General features: G+C 36.1%; 1 protein-coding gene across 2 annotated transcripts in view; it reads left to right on the top strand.

Annotated features, from left to right (window-relative positions):
* Positions 1-23,654, top strand: part of RTTN (rotatin) — a 160,938-nt gene that overhangs the window by 41,050 nt on the left and 96,234 nt on the right. For both annotated transcript variants that reach the window (XM_058557288.1, XM_058557289.1), the window contains exons 18-26: positions 2,943-3,114; positions 4,921-5,020; positions 7,135-7,223; positions 7,781-7,898; positions 12,060-12,156; positions 12,795-12,863; positions 16,472-16,660; positions 17,295-17,534; positions 18,747-18,891. In XM_058557288.1, the coding sequence (XP_058413271.1) occupies positions 2,943-3,114; positions 4,921-5,020; positions 7,135-7,223; positions 7,781-7,898; positions 12,060-12,156; positions 12,795-12,863; positions 16,472-16,660; positions 17,295-17,534; positions 18,747-18,891 (1,219 nt within the window). The remainder of the gene's footprint in view (positions 1-2,942; positions 3,115-4,920; positions 5,021-7,134; positions 7,224-7,780; positions 7,899-12,059; positions 12,157-12,794; positions 12,864-16,471; positions 16,661-17,294; positions 17,535-18,746; positions 18,892-23,654) is intronic.

Below are 23,654 nucleotides of genomic sequence, written 5' to 3'. Positions count from 1 at the left end.
GTTTTATCCGTTTCCCAGCCTTGTTGTCAGGTCAGTCTGGGTTATGGTGCTGCTGCACTCAGTGCTGTTCCCATTGCTGTAGGCAGGTTGGAGAGCCATGGAGATCAAAAGATGGCAAACATTCTAGAGCATTCTCAATGTCTTCTCTCTTTAGAAATTGTTAACCTCCTGGAGTGATCTTTTTCTAAACATTTGTTCTGAAAATTAAGTTTTTCATGAAAGTGTAGTGGACCAGTTGCCTCATATACCAGAGTATGCAAGTGTTTAATCTTGTGTAGCTTGTCCTCTTATTTGAGAAACTGAAGAAGAGCTCTTTCCTCCACCATTAGTGTAAGTATCATTTTATCTAAAAGAAAAGAAGGAGAAATATGTTGTCTTCCTTCCTTCCTGTCAGTGCCACCTGTATCTTCTCTTTGCTCTCGTTAGGTAACAGTGGTTAGATTTTCTGTCACTGAGAAGAGAAAGGAGGCTTAGAGTCAAGATGGGTGAGCCGTGATGAAGAGCGAGAGTTGGTTGAAAAGGCTAGGAGGAACAAAGAGATGTTCTTTTGACAATGGATAATTTTATTTTCCCCATATTTACGTCAGGATAATACAGTGGCTTATTTATAAACCAATGATCAGACTGAAAAATAAGGAAGTAGGTGGAAACAAACTAAAACATTAAGAGAATGGAAGGAAAAAACCAAAGAAGAGATTGTGAAAATATCTCTGTAGAGTAGAGATTAAAGTTGTGGGTGATGAAGGTAGCAGTAGGGCAGGTGGAGTTAAAACGTTTGTGCCCCTCAGGGATTGGCTTCCACACGTGTTCCCATGGACCCTTTGTTAATATGCTAGTGTAGTACTCCCTACCCCTAAATTTGGTGATTTAACACAATAGAAGTTTATTTCCTGTTCACCTTTGGGGGCCCAAGGTCTCCAGGTAAACAAAGACTCTCTTATCAAGCACGACATTTCAGGGGCTTAGAGATCCCCTTCCAGGAGCCGAGGGCAAGGCCAGACCGCTCTTTGGGTGAGATAATTCTCTGTTACACAGAACTTAAAATAATTGGACTTAAGTGTTTGTTTTCATTATTTGATTAATTCTACTCCATCCCACCAGACCATAAACTCCATTAGGCAGGAACCCTGTCCATTGGCTGATCTTTTATATCCTCAGAACTTCAGAGAGTACCTTGGTTATAAATATGCTCAAAATGTATTTATTGAAAGAAGTAAGTGTAGAGGAATAACCAGATTCTTGTGCCCCACACTAAATCTAAAAAGATGCTAAACTTATATACCAGAGGAGGAGATGCATAAATATATGTTTTACGTATGCCACTCTAGCCTCTTACTGGGGTTGTGACTGTCCCTAAACTGACAGCCCCAGATTGTGATGCGGATTGCATTGGCTGGGAATGAAAGGAACAAAGGAAAGACATTATGTAGTGTCTAGCTGTTCTAAGCTTTCATGCAGTAACAGCAAATGGGAGAGGGAGAAAGTTCGCCTGACCTTTTACACCATCTTGGAGTAAATATTAATCCTCTGAAGATGATATATATTAGTAATATTACAGTAAATTCTTGCTTTCTGTTAGATTTGGCAAGCATATATTGAGTGTCATCCGTGTGCCTAGGAAAGGTGCTCGGCTGTGGGAACACAGCAGCACACAGCACAGACAGGGCACTGCCTTTCCAGAATTGGGTATGCAATTGGGAAGAGAGACCTTACCAACTATACTTTATTATTAGCTGTAATAAAGTAAGATCAGTGTTAGGATAGGGGGACTTCAGGGTGACAGGACACAGCAGGGTGACCCAGCCTTGGCTGTGGTAGGGAGGCATCCCTGAGTATGTAGGTTTTAATTGTTGTCTTATAAGTAGTACGTAAAACCTGGAACTTGGATTGTTGCTTAAAATGTGCCCAGTTTCCATGTAGTTCAAGAGCCTGTCAGAGGAGTGCTAGATAAGGTTGTCTCAGCATCTACCACCTCAACACCCTTTGTCCACTTGACAGTTTGTCTATTTTGCCATTTCATTGTCTAATGGCTTGTGTTATTTTAATCTTTTCTTTTTCTTTTTTTTTTGGTGAGGAAGATTGGCCCTGAGCTAGCATCTGTTATCAGTCTTCCTCTTTTTGCTTGAGGAAGATTGTCCCTGAGCTAACGTCTGTGCCAGTCTTCCTCTGTTTTGTATGTGGGATGCTGCCGTAGCATGGCTTGATCAGCGGTGTGTAGGTCCGCACCTGGCATCCAAACCTGTGAACTCCAGGCTGCCAAAGCAGAGTGTGCAAACTTAACCACTATGCTGCTGGGCTCGCCCCATTTAATCTTTTCTTGAAATCTCCCACCCCCCCACTCAACTGACCTTAATTCTAATCCATTCCAGATAAGACAGAATTTGATGAGAATCAAAAGTATTTGCATTTTCATATTCAAGGGGAATCATTTTAACCCCTAATGTAAGAAGATTTTCATACAGTGTCATGATATCACGACTTTAGTTATTAGTGTGATTACTCTCCTGGAGGTTTGACCTAATGTTTGGACTCCGTTCATGGGTCTTTTTATATTTGAGATAGGTTACTAGGCTTGGAGGCAGGAGTTACAGATTTAATTTGTTGGTTAACTTATTGAAGTTGACTATGATATTAATATGACACTGAAGTTCACAGTGATACTGACTGTGAAGGTGATAGTCTCAGTGAGTCTGTTTCTTCATTTGTAATTATTGATTATTCTTTATTTCTGATGTTTATTTATAAACATAAAATTGAAAGAATAATTGTAGTTATACACTAAATATTTTAATAGGAAAAGTAAAATGTCATTATTAGTAATGTCAGGGTAACGTGGCTAATTATTATGCTGATATATAATAATTGTTTGTGATGATAGGCCTTTATAATTTATACACATTTGTGTGTTACAGAATGTTGACTTAAATGCTTTGTTTCTCCAGGGTCCGTTCGCTGGCGTTAAAGCTGTTAGCGTGTCATCTTACACGGGAAGAAGGGGCTGATACAAAGCGCCCTTCAATAGATGCCAGAGTTCTCTCCAGAGTTACTAACTTGTTTATTGTGAAAAAACCTATTGAACTCAAACTGGATGACAGAAGAGAACTGATTATTAAGGTGACTATAACTTTTTTTTCTTCCCTCAAAGCCCCAGTAGATTGTTGTATGTCATAGCTGCACATCCTTCTAGTTGCTGTATGTGGGACGCCGCCTCAGCATGGCCGGAGAAGCAGTGCGTCGGTGCGCGCCCCGGGTCCGAACCCGGGCCACCAGCAGCGGAGCGCGCGCATTTAACCGCTAAGCCACAGAGCCAGCCCACTAGAACTTTTGAGTTTATTACTGTGTGGTTATTTTTTACATTCGTGTATCAGGTATTTTATGTTACATTCTTCAGTTTGTGTCATGCACCAGAAAGGGCGAGAAGTGGAAGCTTCAAGTGTGGTAGTTCCTGGCTGATTTAAAATTGTGTTCTGTCTTTATCTGGCTTCTGGGTACTTATTGAACACATGTTTCTTGAGTGCCTTCTATATGTCAGGCATTATGTCCGTTTTCAGTTAGTATATACACTGGAAATGCAAGTTAATTTGAATTGTATCTTAAATACAACGTAAGACTAATCTAGTAGAAAGAAATTCTGTGATGACTCTTAAAAACAAATATCACTGACATAAAAACTGTTGAGAATTCTTGTTCTTATGTTGGAAATTGCCTATAATACCAAAAAAGAAAAAGTTCCTATGACAAAAGTTTTCAGCTTCTTCATTACAAGAGGGAAAAAATAATAATATAGGAGGAAAAGGCAGTTTCTCTTAAATGTTGTAGTGGTTCGGAGATTTTGTCTTTTCTAAGTCTTTGGCTCCTTACATACCTTCAGAAGTGTAGCATCCATTTCCTTGTCTTTGTCCAGGACTGCACCCAGATCTTCCTGGACTGATGCAGGGTTAGATAAAGAAAGCTGTCTGTTGTCTTTATTGGTTCATTCCTGTGTTCTTTAGCTTCTCCTGTGTCTTCAGGTGTGCAGTCTGTCAGTTTGTATTGAAGTGTAGACCCGTCCCCAAAGCCTGTGGTAGTACTGTAGAGCCACATGTAATACAGTGGATTTTTTTTAATGAGGAAACACATTCAGTGTTCTTCTAACCTAGCTGTTTGGGGCCATGTCACAGCCCTGGCAGGAGGATTGGAGAATCTTCCGCCAGCCGCATACCAGGTCCTGTTGGGGACTTCCTGAGTACTAAGCCACTGGTAGTCACTCCTGTGCCCTGTGTGTGGTATGGAGGAAGGCAGGGAGTGGGGGTTCTAGAACTGTCTTATGTGAGTCCATGGTAGGGTAGCAGAGAACAGTGGGTGGGAGAAAGGAGGAGTGTCATCTTTGTTTTTCTCTCCCCTTTTCCGTTGTGTTTTGCCCCCTCAGACTCAGTCCTGGCATGAAGTGTGAGTCAGGGCCCGGTGTTGGGGTGGCTTCATTGGAATGATGGACAGCAAGTCCCAGAGGGCTGTCTGCCCTGTGGTCTCTAAGAGGGAGGAAAGGGAAAGGCCAAGGGACTTCCCTCTGTGGCTTCTGGGAGCCCAAGAGAACTCCTCAGTCACATGTTGGGTCACTCTTCTCAGGTTAGCCGGGGTCTACCTGCAGAGGTGTTATGTGATTTGGATGTTTTCTGTGAAATTCTTGAGGTGGCTGATGGGTTATGAATGACTTCCTACAAAAATATACATTAAGAAGAGAGGCTTCTTTGACATGATGGCACTTTGTTTTAGATCCTAAGTTCCTCGCTGACCTAGTACATCATTGTTGCAAATTTACATGTGAATATCTCAGTTACTGAAGTAAGTTGACTTTTTGAGCTTTTGTTCTTATTGTGTGAACTATAAACTTTTACTGGAGAATTGGAAGTAGATGAAATTTTTTTCTTTTTTGGTTTTCAGGTGGAGACTGTCGAAAAGGTGTATGAAATCTTTATCTCAGATGATATGGATCTTGTTTTGAGAAAGTCAGCTGCAGAGCAGTTAGCTGTGATTATGCAAGGTAATGTCTTTTAAGGAAAATGATTGCTGTACTGCTGATAATGGAATTTTAGATTGCCATGTACAGCAACATTAGGGGTTGGCAAACTATGGTTTGTGGGCTAGCTCTGGCCTGCAGCCTGCTGTTGTATAGCCTTCAAGTTAAGAGTAGTTTTTACATTTTTAAAGAGTTGTAAAAAAACCAAAACAAAGAATATGCAACAAGCACCATATGTGGTCAGCAAAGCGTAACATATTTATTGTCTAGTTCTTACAGAAAACGTTTGCTGATCCCTGATCTAGATTATCATTATTTGACCTGTAGAATATCATTTGATAGAATTATCTTCCTTCTGAAATAGTGATATAATTCTAACAGTAAATTGCATGTTCCTTCCTCAATTTACCTAGTACATGATGTTTTCAGTTTGTTCCATCTTGCTTAGAGAAATCAATCAAACAGTACTTTGTTGGTAGGTAAAAATAAAAATAATGCATTGTATGTATTTTCTTTAAAGGTTTATTTTTAGAAAGAACTAGTAAAATTTACTGTTAGCTTTATTTGTAAGCTGTTATTCCATAGGCTTCCATTCTTTGGGTTATTTTTAAATTTTTCCCTCTATGTGATGTATGTAATTTATCTTTAGTATTTTAGAGAAATCACTTTGCACTTACATAAAAAGGGTTTTTCTAGCTTGGAAGATCGGGCATGGTTAATATTCCTATCCTGACATTAGTGGAAACTGGGATGAGTGAGTAATTTGAGGAAGCATAATCAGCATATTTGTGGTTTTAATAACAATAATGCAGACTATAGAAAATAAGGCTCTAGAAAATTTGGAGAGCCTTGGCTGAAAAGATCAAAAAAAAAGGAAAACTTTTAGACAGTGTTCTTTCAATGTTTTAACATTTCAAAAATATAGCTTATAATTTTGGTATGCCCTATATTGGGGATAGTAGAAACTACTTTTTTTTAAGTGAGAGCTAAGGATAATTACAGTGATAGCCACTAATTCAGTATCAATATGTATATTTGTATTTTTTTCTCAGTGAGAATATAAGAGAGCAAATTAAAAAAATTTGTCTGCAGGTTGCAAAATACTTTAACTAATCTATAAGCAACTGGAGTTTTTGGCACTAGTAATGTCCTTCATATATATGTGTGTGTGTATGTGTATGTCTTAGTCTGTTTGGGCTGCTGTAATAGAATATCTTAGATTGGGTGGCTTATAAACAATGGAAATGTATTTCTCACGGTTCTGAAGGCTGAAAGTCCAAGTTGAAGGCACCGGCAGGTTCAGTGTCTGGAGAGGGCCCCCTTCTTGGATCATAGATGGCCGTCTTCTCCCTGTGTCCCCATGTGGTGGAAAGAGAGGGCGAGGGGGCTCTATGGGATGGATGTTTTTTATGAGGGCACTAATCGCATTATTGAGGGCTCCACCCTCATGACCTGATCACCTCCCAAAGGTCCCACCTTCAGATACCATGACATTGCAAGTTAGGTTTCACCATATGAGTTTTTGGGGGACACGGACATTCAGACCATAGCAATCTGTACACACACACACACACACGTCCGTGTATATGCTTATTAAAAAAGAGTTCATATTCTTCAGAAATATATAGAGTATGCGGCAATCACTTTCCCTTTATGTTTGCTATTAATAGCTTGAGGTTAGATCTTTTATTAATAGTAAAATGATCATGTTGCAAGCCATATTTACACATTAGCTTGTGGAGAATTTTAAACATTGAGGTGATGGATTTGGAAAAGAGAAGAAATGTCAATGAAACAATATAAAGAAAATAATTTGCCATGTACAAATAAAAGGATTCATTTGTATACTTAAAATTCTAATACTTTTCAGAGTATGGACTAGTTCATTTAATTATTTTTTTTAAATAGTTTTTGTTTTTTACATTACAGAAGTAAGATGTTCGTGTTACTTAAAAGTTTTCAAATTGTTCGGATATGTATATGTATAAAGTAAAAATTTTGAAGTTTCATCCTCTAATTTCCAACATCAGGTGTAACTATTTTGAACAGTTTGAAAGTTGTGTGGAGATCTGTTCTGTATTTTTAAAACTATAGAAAATGTTATTTAACTTTTAGTAACTTTCTTTTTTGGTCTGCAGATATTAAAATGCATGCTGTGGTGAAAAAGTTATGCTTAATTGACAGGATAATTGTGTATTTAAATGAATGTGTGGGTCAGGACGGTGAGGTAAGACTAATGTGTATCTAGACAGACTTTTACAGATTGCTGTTTTCATTAATTAGATCTGAAACTGAATTCAGGTGAATTTGGATAAGTACTTGGAGTTTCCATCCTGAGTTAACACCCACTACCTTGTTCATTTTTTTATTTCTAAAAGTGACGTCTCTATAAAGGAAAACTAATCTTAAAGTTTCTATAAGACGTGTAAGCAGAAGTATATACAAAGCTTATTTTCAGAGGAAAATAATTCTTTTTTCTGAGGAAGATTTGCCCTGAGCTAACATCTGTTGCCAGTCTTCCTCTTTTTGTATGTGGGTCACTGCCACAGCATGGCTACTGACAGATGAGTGATGTAGGTCCGAGCCCAGGAACTGAGCCCAAACTTAACCACTAGGCCACCAGGGCTGGCCCAGAGAATAATTCTTAATGTTTATTTGCATTTTAGTTTCATATAATTTTAATGAAAAAGCATAAAATTTAGAATAAGACAATATTACAGTACATTTTATCTCACCTTAGAATTGATGAAAATGGAATAACTGTGTTTTCTCTCTCCTGGCCAGGGTATAGAATGTTTAATGCAGCCGTGCCTCACACTCTTGAGGAAAGTTCTTTCTGCTGACCCAGTCATGCGTGTTTCCCTCTCGCAGCAGTCTTCTCTCTTGACCCTGTTGTTTAGAGGTGAATAAAATAAATTCTGATAATAATGAGATCAATCTTAAGCTTTAACTGTTTATTCTTTAACTGTGGGTAATATTAACTTTACATTTTACTAACAGAATAACAAAATTTGTTAGTGAATATGCCACTAAAAAAACCCATTGCAATGGAAAATGTTTAACACTTTAGTGGAAATTTCCTCATAATCCTATTACTGAGAAAGGCTGAAGTCTCTGATTCTTCTTTGCACCTTAATGTAGTTCTGGTTTGGTGCTGAGACGGTTAACTCTTACCTAGAAAGAGAGGAAGCTGCAGCTGCTGTCATGACTGCCTTCTTTCCGGTATCTGTTTTCTCATTCTTGTTTGACTTGTGCCTTTATGTCCTGAACCTGTGGTGTGGTATCTGATTATGTCATTACACTGACATTAAGAGTATAGACCCAATCTGTGAGGACTGGGAACTAGACCATCCTGAATGACTCTGAGCATTGATTTGTTACATTTTATAAAGTGTGATTTTTTTAACCCATTTCAGTTTGGTTGTAATTTAGTGGTGTGTTTAGACAGAAAAATTCCATATAATTTTGTTCTCTTCTCTCTTAACTGTTCTCAATACAGAGCTTGGTAACATTTTGTGCTATTTTCTTTCCTAGAAGTTTAGGCCACAGCTTTTAAATATTGCATCTTGATCACATGTCTCAATATGCTTAACCTTGTCAATTATCAGGCATGTAGGAGATAAATAATATTTGTGGTCAAAATATTATTGGAATATAGATTAGAATTTAGTCATTTTATTTTAGTGTTTTCTTTTCTTCTAATGGCTTCTGCTTGCCAAGTGAATAGGACACAGTTTAAGTAGCACTGGTAAAGGTCCAACCAGGTAAAGTTCTAAACAGACAGTATATTCAGGATCATAAAATTTTGAATACAGTGTAAAATTTTATAATTTTTTATAGATTAATCTGGAAGAGTAGTAGTTATGGATCTCTAGTTTTCTTTAATTCTGTTAATAATTATCTTCCTATTAACCTAATTCAGTAGAATTTAGTCCCTAGGTTACCTTTTAATTTATAATTTTGATTTAAATTCTTCAAGCATTCAACTAATTTTAGCACCTACTAGATTCAGAGGCACTTTTTAAGGCAATAATCTGTACATAAGGTACATAATCTGTACCCATTGGTATTTAATAATTTTTCTATCTTATTGATGTTTGTGAAAGTTACTTCAGTGAGTCTGAAAATGAATTACAATATCTCTCATTAATGGATTTAGTTTTAGGGCAAAATTAGTTTTTTAGCTAGGCACTCAACCAGGAAAAGTCATTCCTCAGCAAACATTTACTGAGGACATAATATGTGCCAGGTATAGCGCTAGGGCCTTGGGATATATTGATGAGTTTGGGAAATGACCCTCACAGAGCTTACAATATAGTTGGAGGTTGTGACAAATAAATACATAATACAGCATAATAATACCTATAATAATGGGATTCTTGGTGCCAGAGGAGGTGCTCCTGAGTAGATCAAGTGGTGGAAAAACATCAGAGAATGCTTCCAGAAAATGTGGATCTAAACTGGAATTTCAGAAATGAGTAGGAGTTCATATACAGAGGGTTTATTTGCAGATAGAGGGAGCCGAGGTTTTGTGTGTGAGAGAGAATGGTGTGTTTGAGATGGTGGTTGGTTAGGGATGGCTGGATTTTGGGGCAGGGGGTGGTAGGGTCTGGAGTGAGGGAAAATGATGGGATGAGGCAGAGAGAGAAGTTCCCGCAGGGCCTGGTGTGTCCTGGTGAACAGTAGTGAGAAGCCATTGAAGGTTGTTAAACAGAGGAGTATGTGTTTTAGGAAGATTATTCTGTCCACATGTAGATTAGATAGAAGGGATACAATAATTAAATAATCTTTCAGACACACTGCTTTGAATTATAAACTTTACGTCATGACAGAATCCTACCCCATATTTTAGGGGTAGAAATTAACTTGGAAATCATTTATTATACCATCTTATAGTGAGGGAATTGAGGTCTAGAGAGATTTAGCAACTTGGCCATGTCATAACCAGATAATGGTGGAGGCAGGAGAAGAACCCGGACTTCCTTACTTTTGTTGCTGTTTCTGTTTTAAATAATTACAGAACTTACCCATCCTTATACTAAAAATTCAAACTATGTGAAACTGTACAAAGTAAAATTCTAAGAGTTTTTTCTTTATTTTTTCTTCTCAATTTCCTCCAAGAAGAATGTATTGGGTATTATTTGGTGTCTATCATCTGGAATGAGCGTCTCCATACACACATATTGCATTTTTGATACAGTCTACTTCAGTATTGTGCTCCTTCCTTTTTTTCCACTGAAAATATATCTTGAATATCTTTCTGTTATTACATAAGAGTCTACCTTCTTAAAAACACAAAACCAAAAAACTACTGTATAGTGTTTCTGAATTTCAGTTTGCCATGTCAATATAAATTAAAAATTAATAAATTATATAATAATATTAATTATTAAATTATTAATATTAATAATTATAAATAAATATACAATAAATTAATTTTTAACTATGACAGTAATCATGTTGTATGATCATCTTATGCAAACACTATAATTGGAATTGCTGGGTCAAAGAAATTTAACAGGATATGGTTAGGTTGCCCTCCAAATCATTCCCACCAATGGTGTTTAAAATTGCTTATTTTCCTCACAACTTTGCTAACACTGAATCTGTCTCATTTTTAAAATTTCTTTAATCTTATCAGTGAATGTCTCATTATTATTTTCTATTTCTTTTATTTTTAGTGCAGTTGATTCTCTTTTCATGTATTACATATTCAAATTTCTTATTCTGTGACTTGCCTAGTTTTCTGTTAATTTCTTTTTAGTGACTTGTAGAATTTCTTTATATAACAAAAATGTAAACTTTTTGCCTGATTTTATATTAAGATTTTCTTCCAACCTTTCTGTCCTTTTTAATGTATTTATTATTATATCTTTAACCTTAAATATTTTATGGAAATATATAAAGCTTTTCTGTCACAGCAACTGGGATTTTCGTCATGCTCTAAAAGGAGGGCCTCCTCTGATTCCAAATTCCCAATATGCTCCTGTACTTTTCCTAATATGCTTGTAGTGTTGTTTATAAAGTTTAGATCTTTAATCTATCTAGAATTAATTTTGGCTTATAATGTAAGGTCAGGATCTAAGTCTATTTTTTTCCATATTGTAGGCAATTATATTGCAACAATTTCTTATGTATTAGGAAATATTATGGCTCATTCTATCTTTACTGATATGAAATGTCTACTTTATCATAAGTTAAATTCTTACATATATCTCTGTTTCTTTACCTTTTAGTTCATTGCTATTTTTAATCATACCATTTTCTCCTTTTCTTACAATTAGGAAAAATGTCTTTCAAAACTAATTTCTTGTTGCTGCCTCCCTGGATTTGCTAACTCTGTATTATGTTGTTATTCCTGCCTGATTGGTACAACCATCATACCTGTTTGGTTAGAATTTCATAGGTTTCAAGCACTGAGAAATTGTAGCATTGGGCGCATTATGGAGGTGAAAACTGAGGCTTATTAATGTTAGGGGATTTGGCCAGGCCACTTAGCGAAATGGTAAGTGGTTCAGAGCACTTTCCTTTTCTATTATCTTGCTGTAATAAACAAGGTACACAAACCGAAACATAACACCAGCACAAACACCATGTTTTAAAGTCAAATCTAAGTTCTATGATTGTATCTTTACAGGAAAGGGCAGAAATTATCAAATAAAGAGACCTTCAGTGAGCAAACTTTAGCTAGAGTTAAATGACTTGGCAAAACCTTCTTAGAAGCTGGATCAGTTTGCTTCTTTGATTAACTAAAACTAGACAGTATGTAGTGAGTGGATCTGCAGGTGTGGTTCCTGGACCAGCAGTGTCTGTGTCCTCAGGGATTCACAGGCTCTACCCTAAAGCTACCAAATTAGAAGCTCTGTGTTGTAAGAAGCCTTCCGGATGATTCGTGTACATTTGAACGTTTGAGAGCCACGTTTTAATGATGTCAATTTATTTGGGTTAACGTAGCACTTCTCTGAGAATAGCATCTCTTCTCTTTGAGTTAAGATATTTTAAATTTGAAGTTCATTTTTTCTAGAGGTAAAAATATTTCATAGTTATGCTTTTCATTTCTCAGTTTCCTTGATATTTCATGAAGATTGTACAGTCGTGACTGAAGTCGGAGCATTATTTTGTCTTCTCTTATTTGATGAAGTATCAAGAATGGATATGTGGTGAGCTATAAGAATTTTAAAAGTTTTTTACTCTTAATTGTTTATCTAAGGTTTCTGGTGCAATCTTATAGCAATGCATAGAAATTTCTGACTTAAGAAGCTTATGCTTTCTGTGGTAGATATACGTAGTATGATTTTTTTGTTTGAGTAAGCAGTATTAAAAAGCCTAGTGACTCGAAAAGTCACCGTGAACTTTTATTTTTGAAATTACTAGGTGCAAAATTTAAAAACTACTGCAGTAATTTGTCATTAATACATTTTTTTAGTACACACTCTCAATTTTGTGTTTTTTCTTTAATATTTTATTAAGAAAAAACCTTTGGAAAGATGTTTAGGATGATAGTATGTGATTAACACTCACTTGGAGCAGGATCGGTAGGAGGGGGACACAGAGCCACCTGCCAGTACAGTGCCCCCATTGTATGAATCGTTAATTATGTGGACTTCCTAAAGAAAGGCGTGATTTTCTCTTCATAAGCAAATCCAGGTAGTAGCAAATATGTTCACACTGTGGGAAATGATAGAACCAATTGCACTTCTTGATTTGGGTTTTAGTCAAAGAAGTGAAGCAAGTTGTATTTGTTAGAACCGTGGTCTACTCAGTTGTTTCTTTTCTTTGTTTTTCTTTTATGAAATAGGTCTGTTAATCCTTCCAATAAACCTTCTTCACCATCAGTCTTCAGTTTGCCTGTTTCAGTTTTTAGAAGGTAAAGGATTTATTTCGTTGATTTTCTTGAAGGTAAAATATTGTAACAGAAAGAGAAATCAAAATGTATAATTTGTCACAGTTTTCTTCTAGCGTTTAAGGCACATGACTTTTAGTTTTTTAATGTTTCCTTCACGTGGTGTTTTGGAGAGTTCAGTAAGTGTATGTCCCCACAAGTTTTTAGTCTGATATTGTTCAAGTCTACAGAAAAGTTGAAAGAACTATACAGTGAACACTGCATACCCTTCAGCCTAGATTCAGCACTTGGTAACGCAGGAGTCTATTTGCTTTCTCTTTCTCTCTCTCTCAATATATTTATTTATTTATATGTAATTTTTTCCCCTGACTCATTTGAAAATAAATTTCAGACATAATTTTATTTCCCTCCTAATTATTCCAGCATATACTTCCTTAAATTAAGGACATTCTCCTACATAACCACTGTACCATGCGTGGTCATATCTAAGAAAATTAAAAATAATTCTGTAGTATGATTTGATTTCTCTAGTTATACCCAAAATATCTTTTATGGATTTTTTTTAAAATGTGGGATCCAATCAAGGTCATGAATTGCATTGGTTTTCATATCTCTTTGCATACATAAGGTATGCAAATCATAAGAGTCTAGTCAATGATTTTTTCCACATTAACACACTCATGTAACTAACAAGCAGATTAAGATACAGAATATTATTACTAACATGCCAGAAACCCCTTTCATGCTTCCTCATTACCTTCTACCACCCCACAAAGGTAATTTTATTTTAATTTCTATTACAACACATTATTTTTGCTGGTTTTTGAACTTTATAAATAGAGTGTATTCTTGTATGTGACTTCTTTTGCTCAACTTGGAGAGATTTGTCCACGGCATCACATGAAACAGTAGTTGGTTCATTTTCATTGCTATGTAGTATTCCATGTGAGAATATACAGCAGTGTATTTACCATTCTATCATTGACGGACACTTGGTTTGTTTCCTGTTTGGGGCTATTCTGAATAAGTGACTGCCAGAACATTCTTGAACACATATGGGTCAGAGGATATTTATATGTTTAGCTTTAGTAGATGCTACCAAACACTATTCCAAAGTGGTTGTACCAGTTTGCATTCCCAGCAGCAGTCTAAGAGTACCGGCTACTCTACACTCTCACCAGCCCTTGGTATTTGCGTCACCCACTCTTTTCTTTCTTTCTTTTTTTTGTATAAGCATATTCATAACAGTTTTGTGTATAGTGGGCAAAAGCTAGAAATATCCCAAATGTCCAACAACAGGGAGAACTAATAAATGAAGTATGCCATATTCATACAGTGAAACACTACACAGCATTTAAAAACTAGTCTTCACACAACAACATGAGTCTCATAGACATAATGTTGACTGAAATAAGGCACAAGAGAGTATATACTGTAGATTCCATTCATTTAAAGTTCATCAACAGATAAAATTGATCTATGGTGAGAGAAGTCAGAATAGTAGTTATCTCTTGGAGGAGGGCAAGGAGAGTAATTGACAAGAAAAGAACAAAGAAACTTTCCATTGGGATGGAAATGTTCTGTATTTTATTCTGGGTGGTGGTTACACAAATGAATACATATATAAAAATTTATCAGGCTATTCACTTAAAATCTGTGTATTTTTAAGCTAAGTAAATTATATCTTAATAAAACTATGATTGATTTAAAAAGAACATTTCATAGCTTGGTAGATATTATTATATGCAGTATAATCATTTTCACTGCTGTATAATATTCTGTTGTTAGACTGTATTGCAATTGATTCATTCTCCTGTCAAAAGGTATTTGGCTTGATTTTGGGTTTTTTCTCTTGTATATACACCTGTAAATGTTATTGTATGTTTCCTGGTATATGTGTGCAAGAGTTGCTCTTGGATATATTCTTAGGAGTGAAATTCCTTAGTTGTAGATATCACCTACTCTTCATGGTCTCTAGGTTTGGCTAAACAATAAAGCTCACACAACTATGGTAGGCCGTACTTGGAATGAGATTACAGGTGTGGGTTCTGGGAGCTGTCTTAGCTTAGAAGCCCTGTGTCCCAATAGAAAATATGGTCTCTAGTAAGTGTGCCGTAGACATAGTTTCCAGGGCCCCTCCAGGCATGTCACTTACAAGAGCAAAGCACTGGGATGCTCAGAGCTGTGGCTTCCCATTATGCATTGACAGTTTATTCCCACACCTCCCAGTCCAGATGCAGGGATCATTTTCACCATAAGCAAAGCAGCTTAGTGAAATTGCTGACACTCCATATCTATTTGGCTGTCCTGAGGAAAAGAGCCAGAAAGTTACCTCAAGATCGCATTTGTCCATAGACAGAGAAGAACAGATTTTCTTACTGCTTTACTCACAGTAACGTTGTCATTTTAAAAATTGTTTCTCATCTGGTGGATATGTAGTGGTTTCTCAGACTAGTCATGATGTATTACCCTTGGATTTTTATTTCCTTCCTTCTATGTTTTTTAGGCTTAATTTGCAGTTCATTTTCTAACTTTTTAAGGATTGACCATTGATTGATAGCCATACCTTTTTTCATTTTGTGCAAGTCCTTTCCAGTAGGCTTCTGTGTCCTTTTGATGTGGCTCCGTGAGTCTTTTAGTATTGTCTTGCTTTCTGGCACAAGCAGATGTCCAGGGTTCACCTTTGATTTCCCTGTCTTGGACCTAGCATTAGCCATTTCTCTAAGGAGCCCTGGTTACTTCTGTGGAAAATTCCAGTGTTTAAAAAGTATTATCGTTACTTAAATTATTCAGCCTGATTTGTGTATAGAACTCTACTTTAGCCTCTTTCATTGAGATGCATGACGTGAAAAACACTAAAGGTCCCCTTAGAAATAATACCTGATTGTATTTGTCTAATATTAGTCACAAATTCATGAATTAGGGGTGTGGGATATGTTTTATTAGTAAAATTATTCTTTAACCTTTGAACTTGCTGGGCGTGGTTGTCTTCTTAAACACTGTTAAATTAACTTTGGTTTAAGAGATACTGCTATTGAATCTGTTCATAGATGTAAAAGTATCTCGGGGTTCTCTTGGTGACACATAATGATTGAGTTTATTGATGTTGCAACTGTGTTCTCACAAAATAATAAGTTGTGATTCTGTCACGCAGTGACCCCTGTGAATATAGACAATACATTTAGCCTCTTTAAGACTCATTTTGATCATCTGTAAAAGGGGTATCATAGTGCCATACCTTGTAACTGTGAATGAATGATAGATAACATACAGTCTCTGGCATAAAGCAGGCATTCATGGTTTAGTTGAACACCTTTTATGTGTGGTTCATTGTAGCCACGGGTCTTGACTTCAAGGGGCATTAGTTATCTCTGCAAACAACTCTAATACAACATAGAGTGTGATAAGTCTTCAGGAAAGAGTTTAATAAAGTGTTTTTGGGAGTTGAGAGGATGACAAAAGAATAATTGGAATAATATGTAAAGCATGATAACTGTTGAAAATAGGAACTATGAGAGAGCTCTTTGTCTTATAGTGGAATGAAAGGCATAGAACTAGCCCTTATTTGTGGCTCATCCTTTCGAGTGGTGGTTAAGACTTTAAAAGTTTGTAATTGTGTACCCTTTCTTTAGGTATCATCTACCAGTACACGTACTTGGCCACCATGCTGTGAGTCCTTACTCCATAGTTCTGCCCTTATCTGCTGATTGTTTGGCCCTGAAGCCCGTCTCAGATATGCTGCGAGTAGCTTGGAACCTGTCCTGGTATCATGGGAGTGACAATCTGTTGAAGGAAATGAACTCTGAAACTAAAATCCAAGAGTAAGTTGTTACATTTAGTTGAAAATCATTCACAGTTAACTAATTATAATGAATTAGTTAGGTTTTATTTTTCCTTTAGGTCAGGTAGCTTTTACTTATTATCATCTGATTCTACTTTTTCATTGAACAGTATAATTTTTACTTTGTTGTAAAGATTACGTGTGTTCATTACTTTTAACTATCACACAAGGAAATTTAAATTAAAAAGCATTGTGCTCTATGCTGTTTGAGCGATTACATGAAGTTTGGTGGGTTAATAGATGTAAATCACTAGGACAAGTGCTCTGGGTTGAAGTGAAGCTCGGTGAGTGTATGTGTGGATGTTCTGGTCATTACTGTGATGATGGTGATGATGACTTTTGAAAATCTTAATATTTTAATCTGTCAGTACTTTCTTATTTGAACGAAAATTATATTTCTGTAAGCAGGAAAATGTCAATATAAACACTGAAGATGCTAGTGTAAAACCCTAATCTTGACAGGTTTACTCCGGAGTTTCTTTTGGCTGTGAGTCAACCTTTAATTAAAAGAAAACAAAGATAGAACAAATTTTAGGAGAGAGTTTATGATAAAAGTAGATGTGAGCTTGTATTTAAATAGTTGTGTTGCTCTTCCTTATTTCCTTTTTGTTTAGGTTTTCAGGTACACTGCAGTTATCTCCTGAGGACACCCTTACTCTGAAGGTGACACACACGGCGAGTGGGCTGAGGGACTGTCTCCATTCCATCGTTCAGGCTGCAGCCCACAGGGAAGTGAGGGCTGCTGTCACGAGGATGAGCTTTTACCTTCTGAACGACAGGTTGTCTTTAAAGGGTGGCACTGGCCCATGCGGGGTTACCTTGAAGGCCTTGGCTTGGCACACAGCACTAAACAGGTCAGTGTAAGCTCAAGGCCACCAGTTTCAAAGACCTGGATTAAATTGTATTTGGATTCACCTCCACACCTTTGAAAATAAAAGATCATGTGTTCTTATTGTTGCTATCATGAGAGAAATGTTTTTTTAGAAGGAAAAACTCCAGAATTTTTATCATCTCTTATGAATATCTAGTAATAGCAAAAGAGGAACTTTTAACTTAATTACTGCATTTTGGAATTATTAATAAACATAATTTTTTAATATCCTATCATTGAAAATTTTGTTACCTCGCAAAAGTAAATGATTGAGATGTGACATGGGTGAACAAACTGAATGTTTCTTCTTGTCCGTATTATAAATGAGCCAAGACCTCAGTGGATTGATTAATAGCTTTGCTACACCTGCAGCATGCTGTTTTATTTTGTTTTGCTTTGGTTTTGTTCTTAAGTAAATTATCTTATTTTTCTTTTTACTCTGAATTTCATGAAGTTGGTTGCCATGTAGATGTCCTTTAGTAGTTATTGGGAGGCTCTAGCTTGTAAATTGAACACTTTAACTGGTAGCAGATGGCTGCATTTGAAACAAGTAAGACTGATAAGCAGCCATTGCCAGCAGTTCTATATTTTAGTCTTCATGGGACTTGAGTACAAAATGTCTAACTTTCTATTAAACATAAAGTGTGCAATTTTCAAAATGCGAGGTTAAATGAGTTTCCAAAATGTGAACTCCGTTATTTAGTGCAGTTCTCACAATTCAGGTATCTAATTCAGCTTTGCCAGTGGTGTGCTAGAGCCAGCCAGTACTGCTTTGTGAGAGAGCTGATAGCTAAATCTTCAGGATTTTTGCAAGTTAGCTGTTAAACACAGCCATTCTTACAAATTAAATTACACAAACTTACAGTTAAACAAATCATATGAAAAATAAAGGTAATGATTATGCAAAACTCATCACTTCCTAGTTATTTTACAACATTTTACTGTTATCTGTGCCCTTTAGGTTATTTATATCTATTATATCTTGTGGAAATGCTATATGTAATGGTGTGCTACTTGCATCTCTCTACAGCTGTGTGTTTTGTTGGTGGCTTGCCCTTGGCCATGGGGGGTAGTTACACCTTGGGAATTGGGAACCACAACATATCAGCTCCTCACTCCTCAGCCGGTTGTTAAATATTTATCAGCACACCACTTTAAAGAGCTGAAACCATAATTGTCATCTTCTTTATTGTAGATTTTTACAAGTGCTTCCTGCTTGCACTGAAGATGAGAAACTGCTAATAGATATCATACATTTTTTAAATAAGTTATTGAAGGAACAAAGGAAAAATTCATCAGTAGAACTTCTAAACTGGCTTCTAGAATTACTCCTTAGACATGTAAGTGTTGTTAAGGAATTTGAGTTTCAGGTTTGATAAGTGATTTATTTGTAAAAATCATTAATACTGTATTATGGAAAAGTGTAATTTTGATATAGCCTATGCTTAGTAAAGTAGTCTTCATGTTTTAGTGGATGGCTCATAGTAACATGGCCTTCCTAATATGATTGTGACTGTGCTTATTAAATTAAAGGTCTACACTATGAATGGCACCTTCATTCTTGGTGTTTGACTAAACCTGTTCTATATGTGAGCTCTTTGCTGCAACTGTATTTTTTTTTTTTTTTTGTGAGGAGATCAGCCCTGTGCTAACATCCACCAATCCTCCTCTTTTTTTTTTTTTTTTTTTTGCTGAGGAAGACGGCCCTGGGCTAACATCTGTGCCCATCTTCCTCCACTTTATATGGGACGCCACTACAGCATGGCTCGCCAAGCAGTGCGTCGGTGCGCGCCCGGGATCCGAACCAGCGAACCCCGGGCCGCCGCAGCGGAGCGCGCGCACTTAACCGCTTGCGCCACCGGGCCGGCCCCAGCTGCAACTGTATTTTTAAGTGGGGATCTTGGAGCAGGGGGAGTGCAAATAGGAATGTGGAGAGGCAGGGAGCAAAGGCAGATGGAGGCAGTGAGGGGTACAGTGATGGTGAGACTGGAAAGAATGAGTCAAACAGTGCTCAAGCTTCATTATAAGTTTACTGTGGTAATCACCCTTCCAACCTCCACCAACTTTTTTGGCTGACTGTGTTCTGAGAACTTGCCGAGAACCCAAGTTAGCTCACTATCTATTGTTGGTCTATCTATGTATTTCTTTTGAAAATCCTATATGAATTTACTTAACCTAGGAAAGATAAACCTTTGCACAAATAATCATGAAGAAAGACATAAAAATTAGAAAAGAGGGCCTAAACTGATATAGTAGATAGAAGACCTTATAAAACAAATATGTTCCATTATATGTTAATACATTTGAAAGGCTTATTTAAAAACATGATTCTCTATAAAAATACAAAGTGCCCATATGGTGTAAGTTAGAAATTCTAATTGAGAATACTTTTTAAAGTATTTATAGATTTAAAAAATCTATATATTGTGTATATGAATATTTGTGTGAGTATAAAACTTGATTAGATGTTTATTACCTTCTGCCTTATTGTAGATTGGTGAAAATCAGGACTGTTTTGTTCACAGTTGCATACCCAGCATCTACAATGGAGCCTTGAACGTAGTGAGGTCTCAGTAAACATTTAGTAACTCAATAGTAAACTTATGACATTAAGAAAGTTATGTCATTAATTACAAGAAAACACATAACCTTAATTTCATAACTTGTTAAAATGTAACAAAAATGGAAGCTATGGACCATGTTACATATTCAAGTATACTTATAGACTAAATTCCTAGAACCGTAATTGCTAAGTCAATTACACATCGCAAAGATACGTGTGTATATGTATTTGTATTGAGATTTTTTGTTTTCGTTTTTTGTGAGTAGATAATTATTACTTTGAGTGAGATGATCTTTTCATGTTTGGGGGTCTTTTGTTTCCTTTTCTGTGAATTGTCCCTTGATGCCCTTGCTAGTTGTGCTCCACAGTTGGGTAGTTAGTCTTCTCTTACTCTTTGTTTTTTTTTTTTGGTAACAGAGGAGCTTTTCATAAATTAGGGAGATTAGCCCTTTATCTGTGGTAAGAGTTGCAAATGTTTTTTTCTTGTTTGTCATTTGCCTTCTGACCATTCTTATGGTATTTTGGACTTAATTATCTTATTTTCCTGTCTTATCTACCCCTTTCATCTCCTAGCTTTTGTTGGTTATTTCTACTTTTCATCTTTTACGATATTTAAATTGTGTTCCATGATTATAATTTCCACATTTAGTCATAGACTTACAGGGGTGTGTGTGTGTGAAAAACTACCCCTCCCCTGGGTTATTATAGGCCTTCCGTGTGGTTGTGGTTCTTAGGACAATGCTACAGTGATCTTCTTAAGCTTAAGTCATATCATGTCACTCTTTTGCTTAGAGTCCTCCACTGGCTTGCTCTCTCATTCAGATTAGGCTTGCAGCCGACAGGGCTCTAATGGAACTTGATTCGGAATATCTCTCTGACCTCGTCTCCTATCACTGTACTCTTGTTTTGTTCCAGCCACATTGGCCACTGGTTGTTTTTCAAATGTGGCACTCACAACTACTTGAGTGCCTTTGCATTTCCTTTTCTCTCTGGCTGGAACGCTCTTCCCCTGGATGTCTATGACGGACCACGACACTTACTCAGTGCTCTTTTCATCAGAGGAGCATTCTCTGACCGTTGTATCTAGTGTGGCATCCCTCCATGCCTGCCTCTGCCTTCTTGTCCCAGTGCATATTTCTTCATTGCACTAATCACTCCCGCCTTTGGAGTATCTGTGTTCCTTTTCTGTCTGCCTCATGCCGCTCCACCCCACTAGAGTACGGACTGCATGAGGACAGGTTGTTTGTTTTATTCACTGCCATATTATTTTTAGGTAGCCATATTTATAGATTTCTTTCTTTATAGATTATAAATTATGTATCTTTTTGGAAAGATCTTCTCTACTACAAAGTTTTGAGTGAACACTTTCATGTTTTCTTTTGTAACTTTTAAGGTTTTATTTTTTACATCTTTATTCATCTGGAATTTCTTTTGATGTAGATTATTTTTTTGAATGGTTAGCAATTTTCCTATATCGTGTATCTACCCCTGATTTGAATTGACACCAGGTTTTAAAAATCATGAGCTGACTCCCTGTATGTACTTGACTCTTTGATTGGACTTGTAGTGTTTTCCTTTGATATGCCTATATTTTTTGAAGGACTACATTTTTTTTGTTGTTCGTGAGGAAGATTCGCTCTGAGGTAACATCTGTTGCCAATCTTCCTCTTTTTTTTTTTTCACTTGAGGAAAATTAGCCCTGAGCTAACATCTGTGCCAATCCTCCTCCATTTTGTATGTGGGTTGCCAGCACAGCATGGCCGCGAACGAGTGGTGTAGGTCCACACCCGGGATCTGAGCCAGCGAACCTGGGCTGCCAAAGTGGAGCACGCTGAACCCAACCACTACTCCAAGGGCCAGCCCCTGAAGGACTACATTAAATTATTTTAAAAAATTTTTCCTTAATGAACTTTATTTTCTGTATTCTTTTCTGGTCACTTTTACTTCTTTCAGGTTAACTTTGTTTTTGTTTTTTGAAATTTATGATAGAACAGTTGTCCAGTGGAAGGACATTTATGTGTGAATTTTATTGGCTTCTGTATGTATGGCAAGAAATACCTTAAGCATAGTTAAAGACATGGTAAACTGAGAAAAATGTAACAAATGAGATGCAAAGACTTAATTTCCTTAAAGTAAATTTTTTGGATCTTTTATAAGATGATTGAACTTCCCAAGTACATAGATTCATTGTTCAGTAAAGTTTGCCCTTCTGTTATTTTCTCAAGGATGATTTCAAAGTACCATATTTAGTTTGATTTTCTCGTCTTTTAATTATTAAAAAATTAAAGAAGTGTTTGGAGACAGTTATTTTCTGAACATTTTTAACAAAGCAAAACAGTAAAAAGCTAACATCATTATAATTCTTTCAGCTTTTAAACATGCTTAAATATTTTAAAGATTGGATATTAAAATATTAAAAGAATCTCTATGAAGCTTTTCCTCTGAGTGAATTTTTCGATAGCTCAAATCGATTTTTGATCTGTACATTTTTTATAACTTCATAATCTTTTTTACTCATTTTTGAAAAAGAATAAGCTCTAAAACAGTCTCCTTCTTAGGTTAGAGTTCTTGTGTTCTGGAGATAATGGTTGCTTTGGGTTGTGAAAATAGCAGATGTAGAGGGCTTTATTCAGTTTTAGAATCTTTTCCTGAAATCTATGCAATAATTGAACGTTTGCATATAAGACTTTTTATATAGTATGTAACAATAGGAAATCACTGTGCATGTTAAAATATGTTTGTCTAAATTATGTAACTGTAACTAGATAGTTAAAATTTTACATTTAAATGATTATGAATTTTGTAGTGTGTCATGAATGCTGATGTATATTGTATAACTTATTCATAGTTTTGAAATTAAGATGAAATTTCTACAAGATTCTAGAAGATTGTACTGTAATTTTAATGTACTTTTAGAAAAGGATGTTTGGTATAGTTAAATTTATTTGACTGTGCATGGTATCAAGGCTGTCTTTGGAAAACTTTTACTTTATCTCCTCGTTTATTATCGTCACTAGTGTTATAAATAATAATACTTTTAAGGGTGAGCAAAGTGGACTTAAGCATCCATGAACAGGAGGGTTTCCTCTCTAAATATCATGCTACAAGGATTAAATTATTAAGTGTTATGAACTGACCAACGTTCAAAATAAAGGAAGCCTTAAAATAGAAAATCAAGTGCCCTTTAAAGTTTATCATTTGAAGTGGGTAAAATAAGTGAGAAAGGATTTAAGAAGGTCAGTAAAATAGCATTTCCAAAGGAATTGTTTTGAATGTATGGATGTAACATGAAAAGACATGTAAAAGTGATAGTGGCAGAAACTAACAAAATTAGGCAGATGTGATACCTACTTAGGCAGAAGAACGCTAATAGGAAGTGTAAAAAAATCAGCTGACTTACTGAGGGAAGATTCAGGAACTTTCTCTTGTGAGAATTTGTGTGTTTTATCAAAACATTCATTTATTACAAACATTTTAATTCTTAGGCACTGTAGGAATTTATTATATCACCAATCTATATTTTAATGATATTTTGTTAAT

This window comes from Diceros bicornis, chromosome 16, assembly GCF_020826845.1.
Source record: "Diceros bicornis minor isolate mBicDic1 chromosome 16, mDicBic1.mat.cur, whole genome shotgun sequence".
Taxonomy (NCBI): Eukaryota; Metazoa; Chordata; class Mammalia; order Perissodactyla; family Rhinocerotidae; genus Diceros; species Diceros bicornis.
Note: the sequence above shows the minus strand (reverse complement) of the source record. Positions and strands in the feature narration are given on the sequence as shown.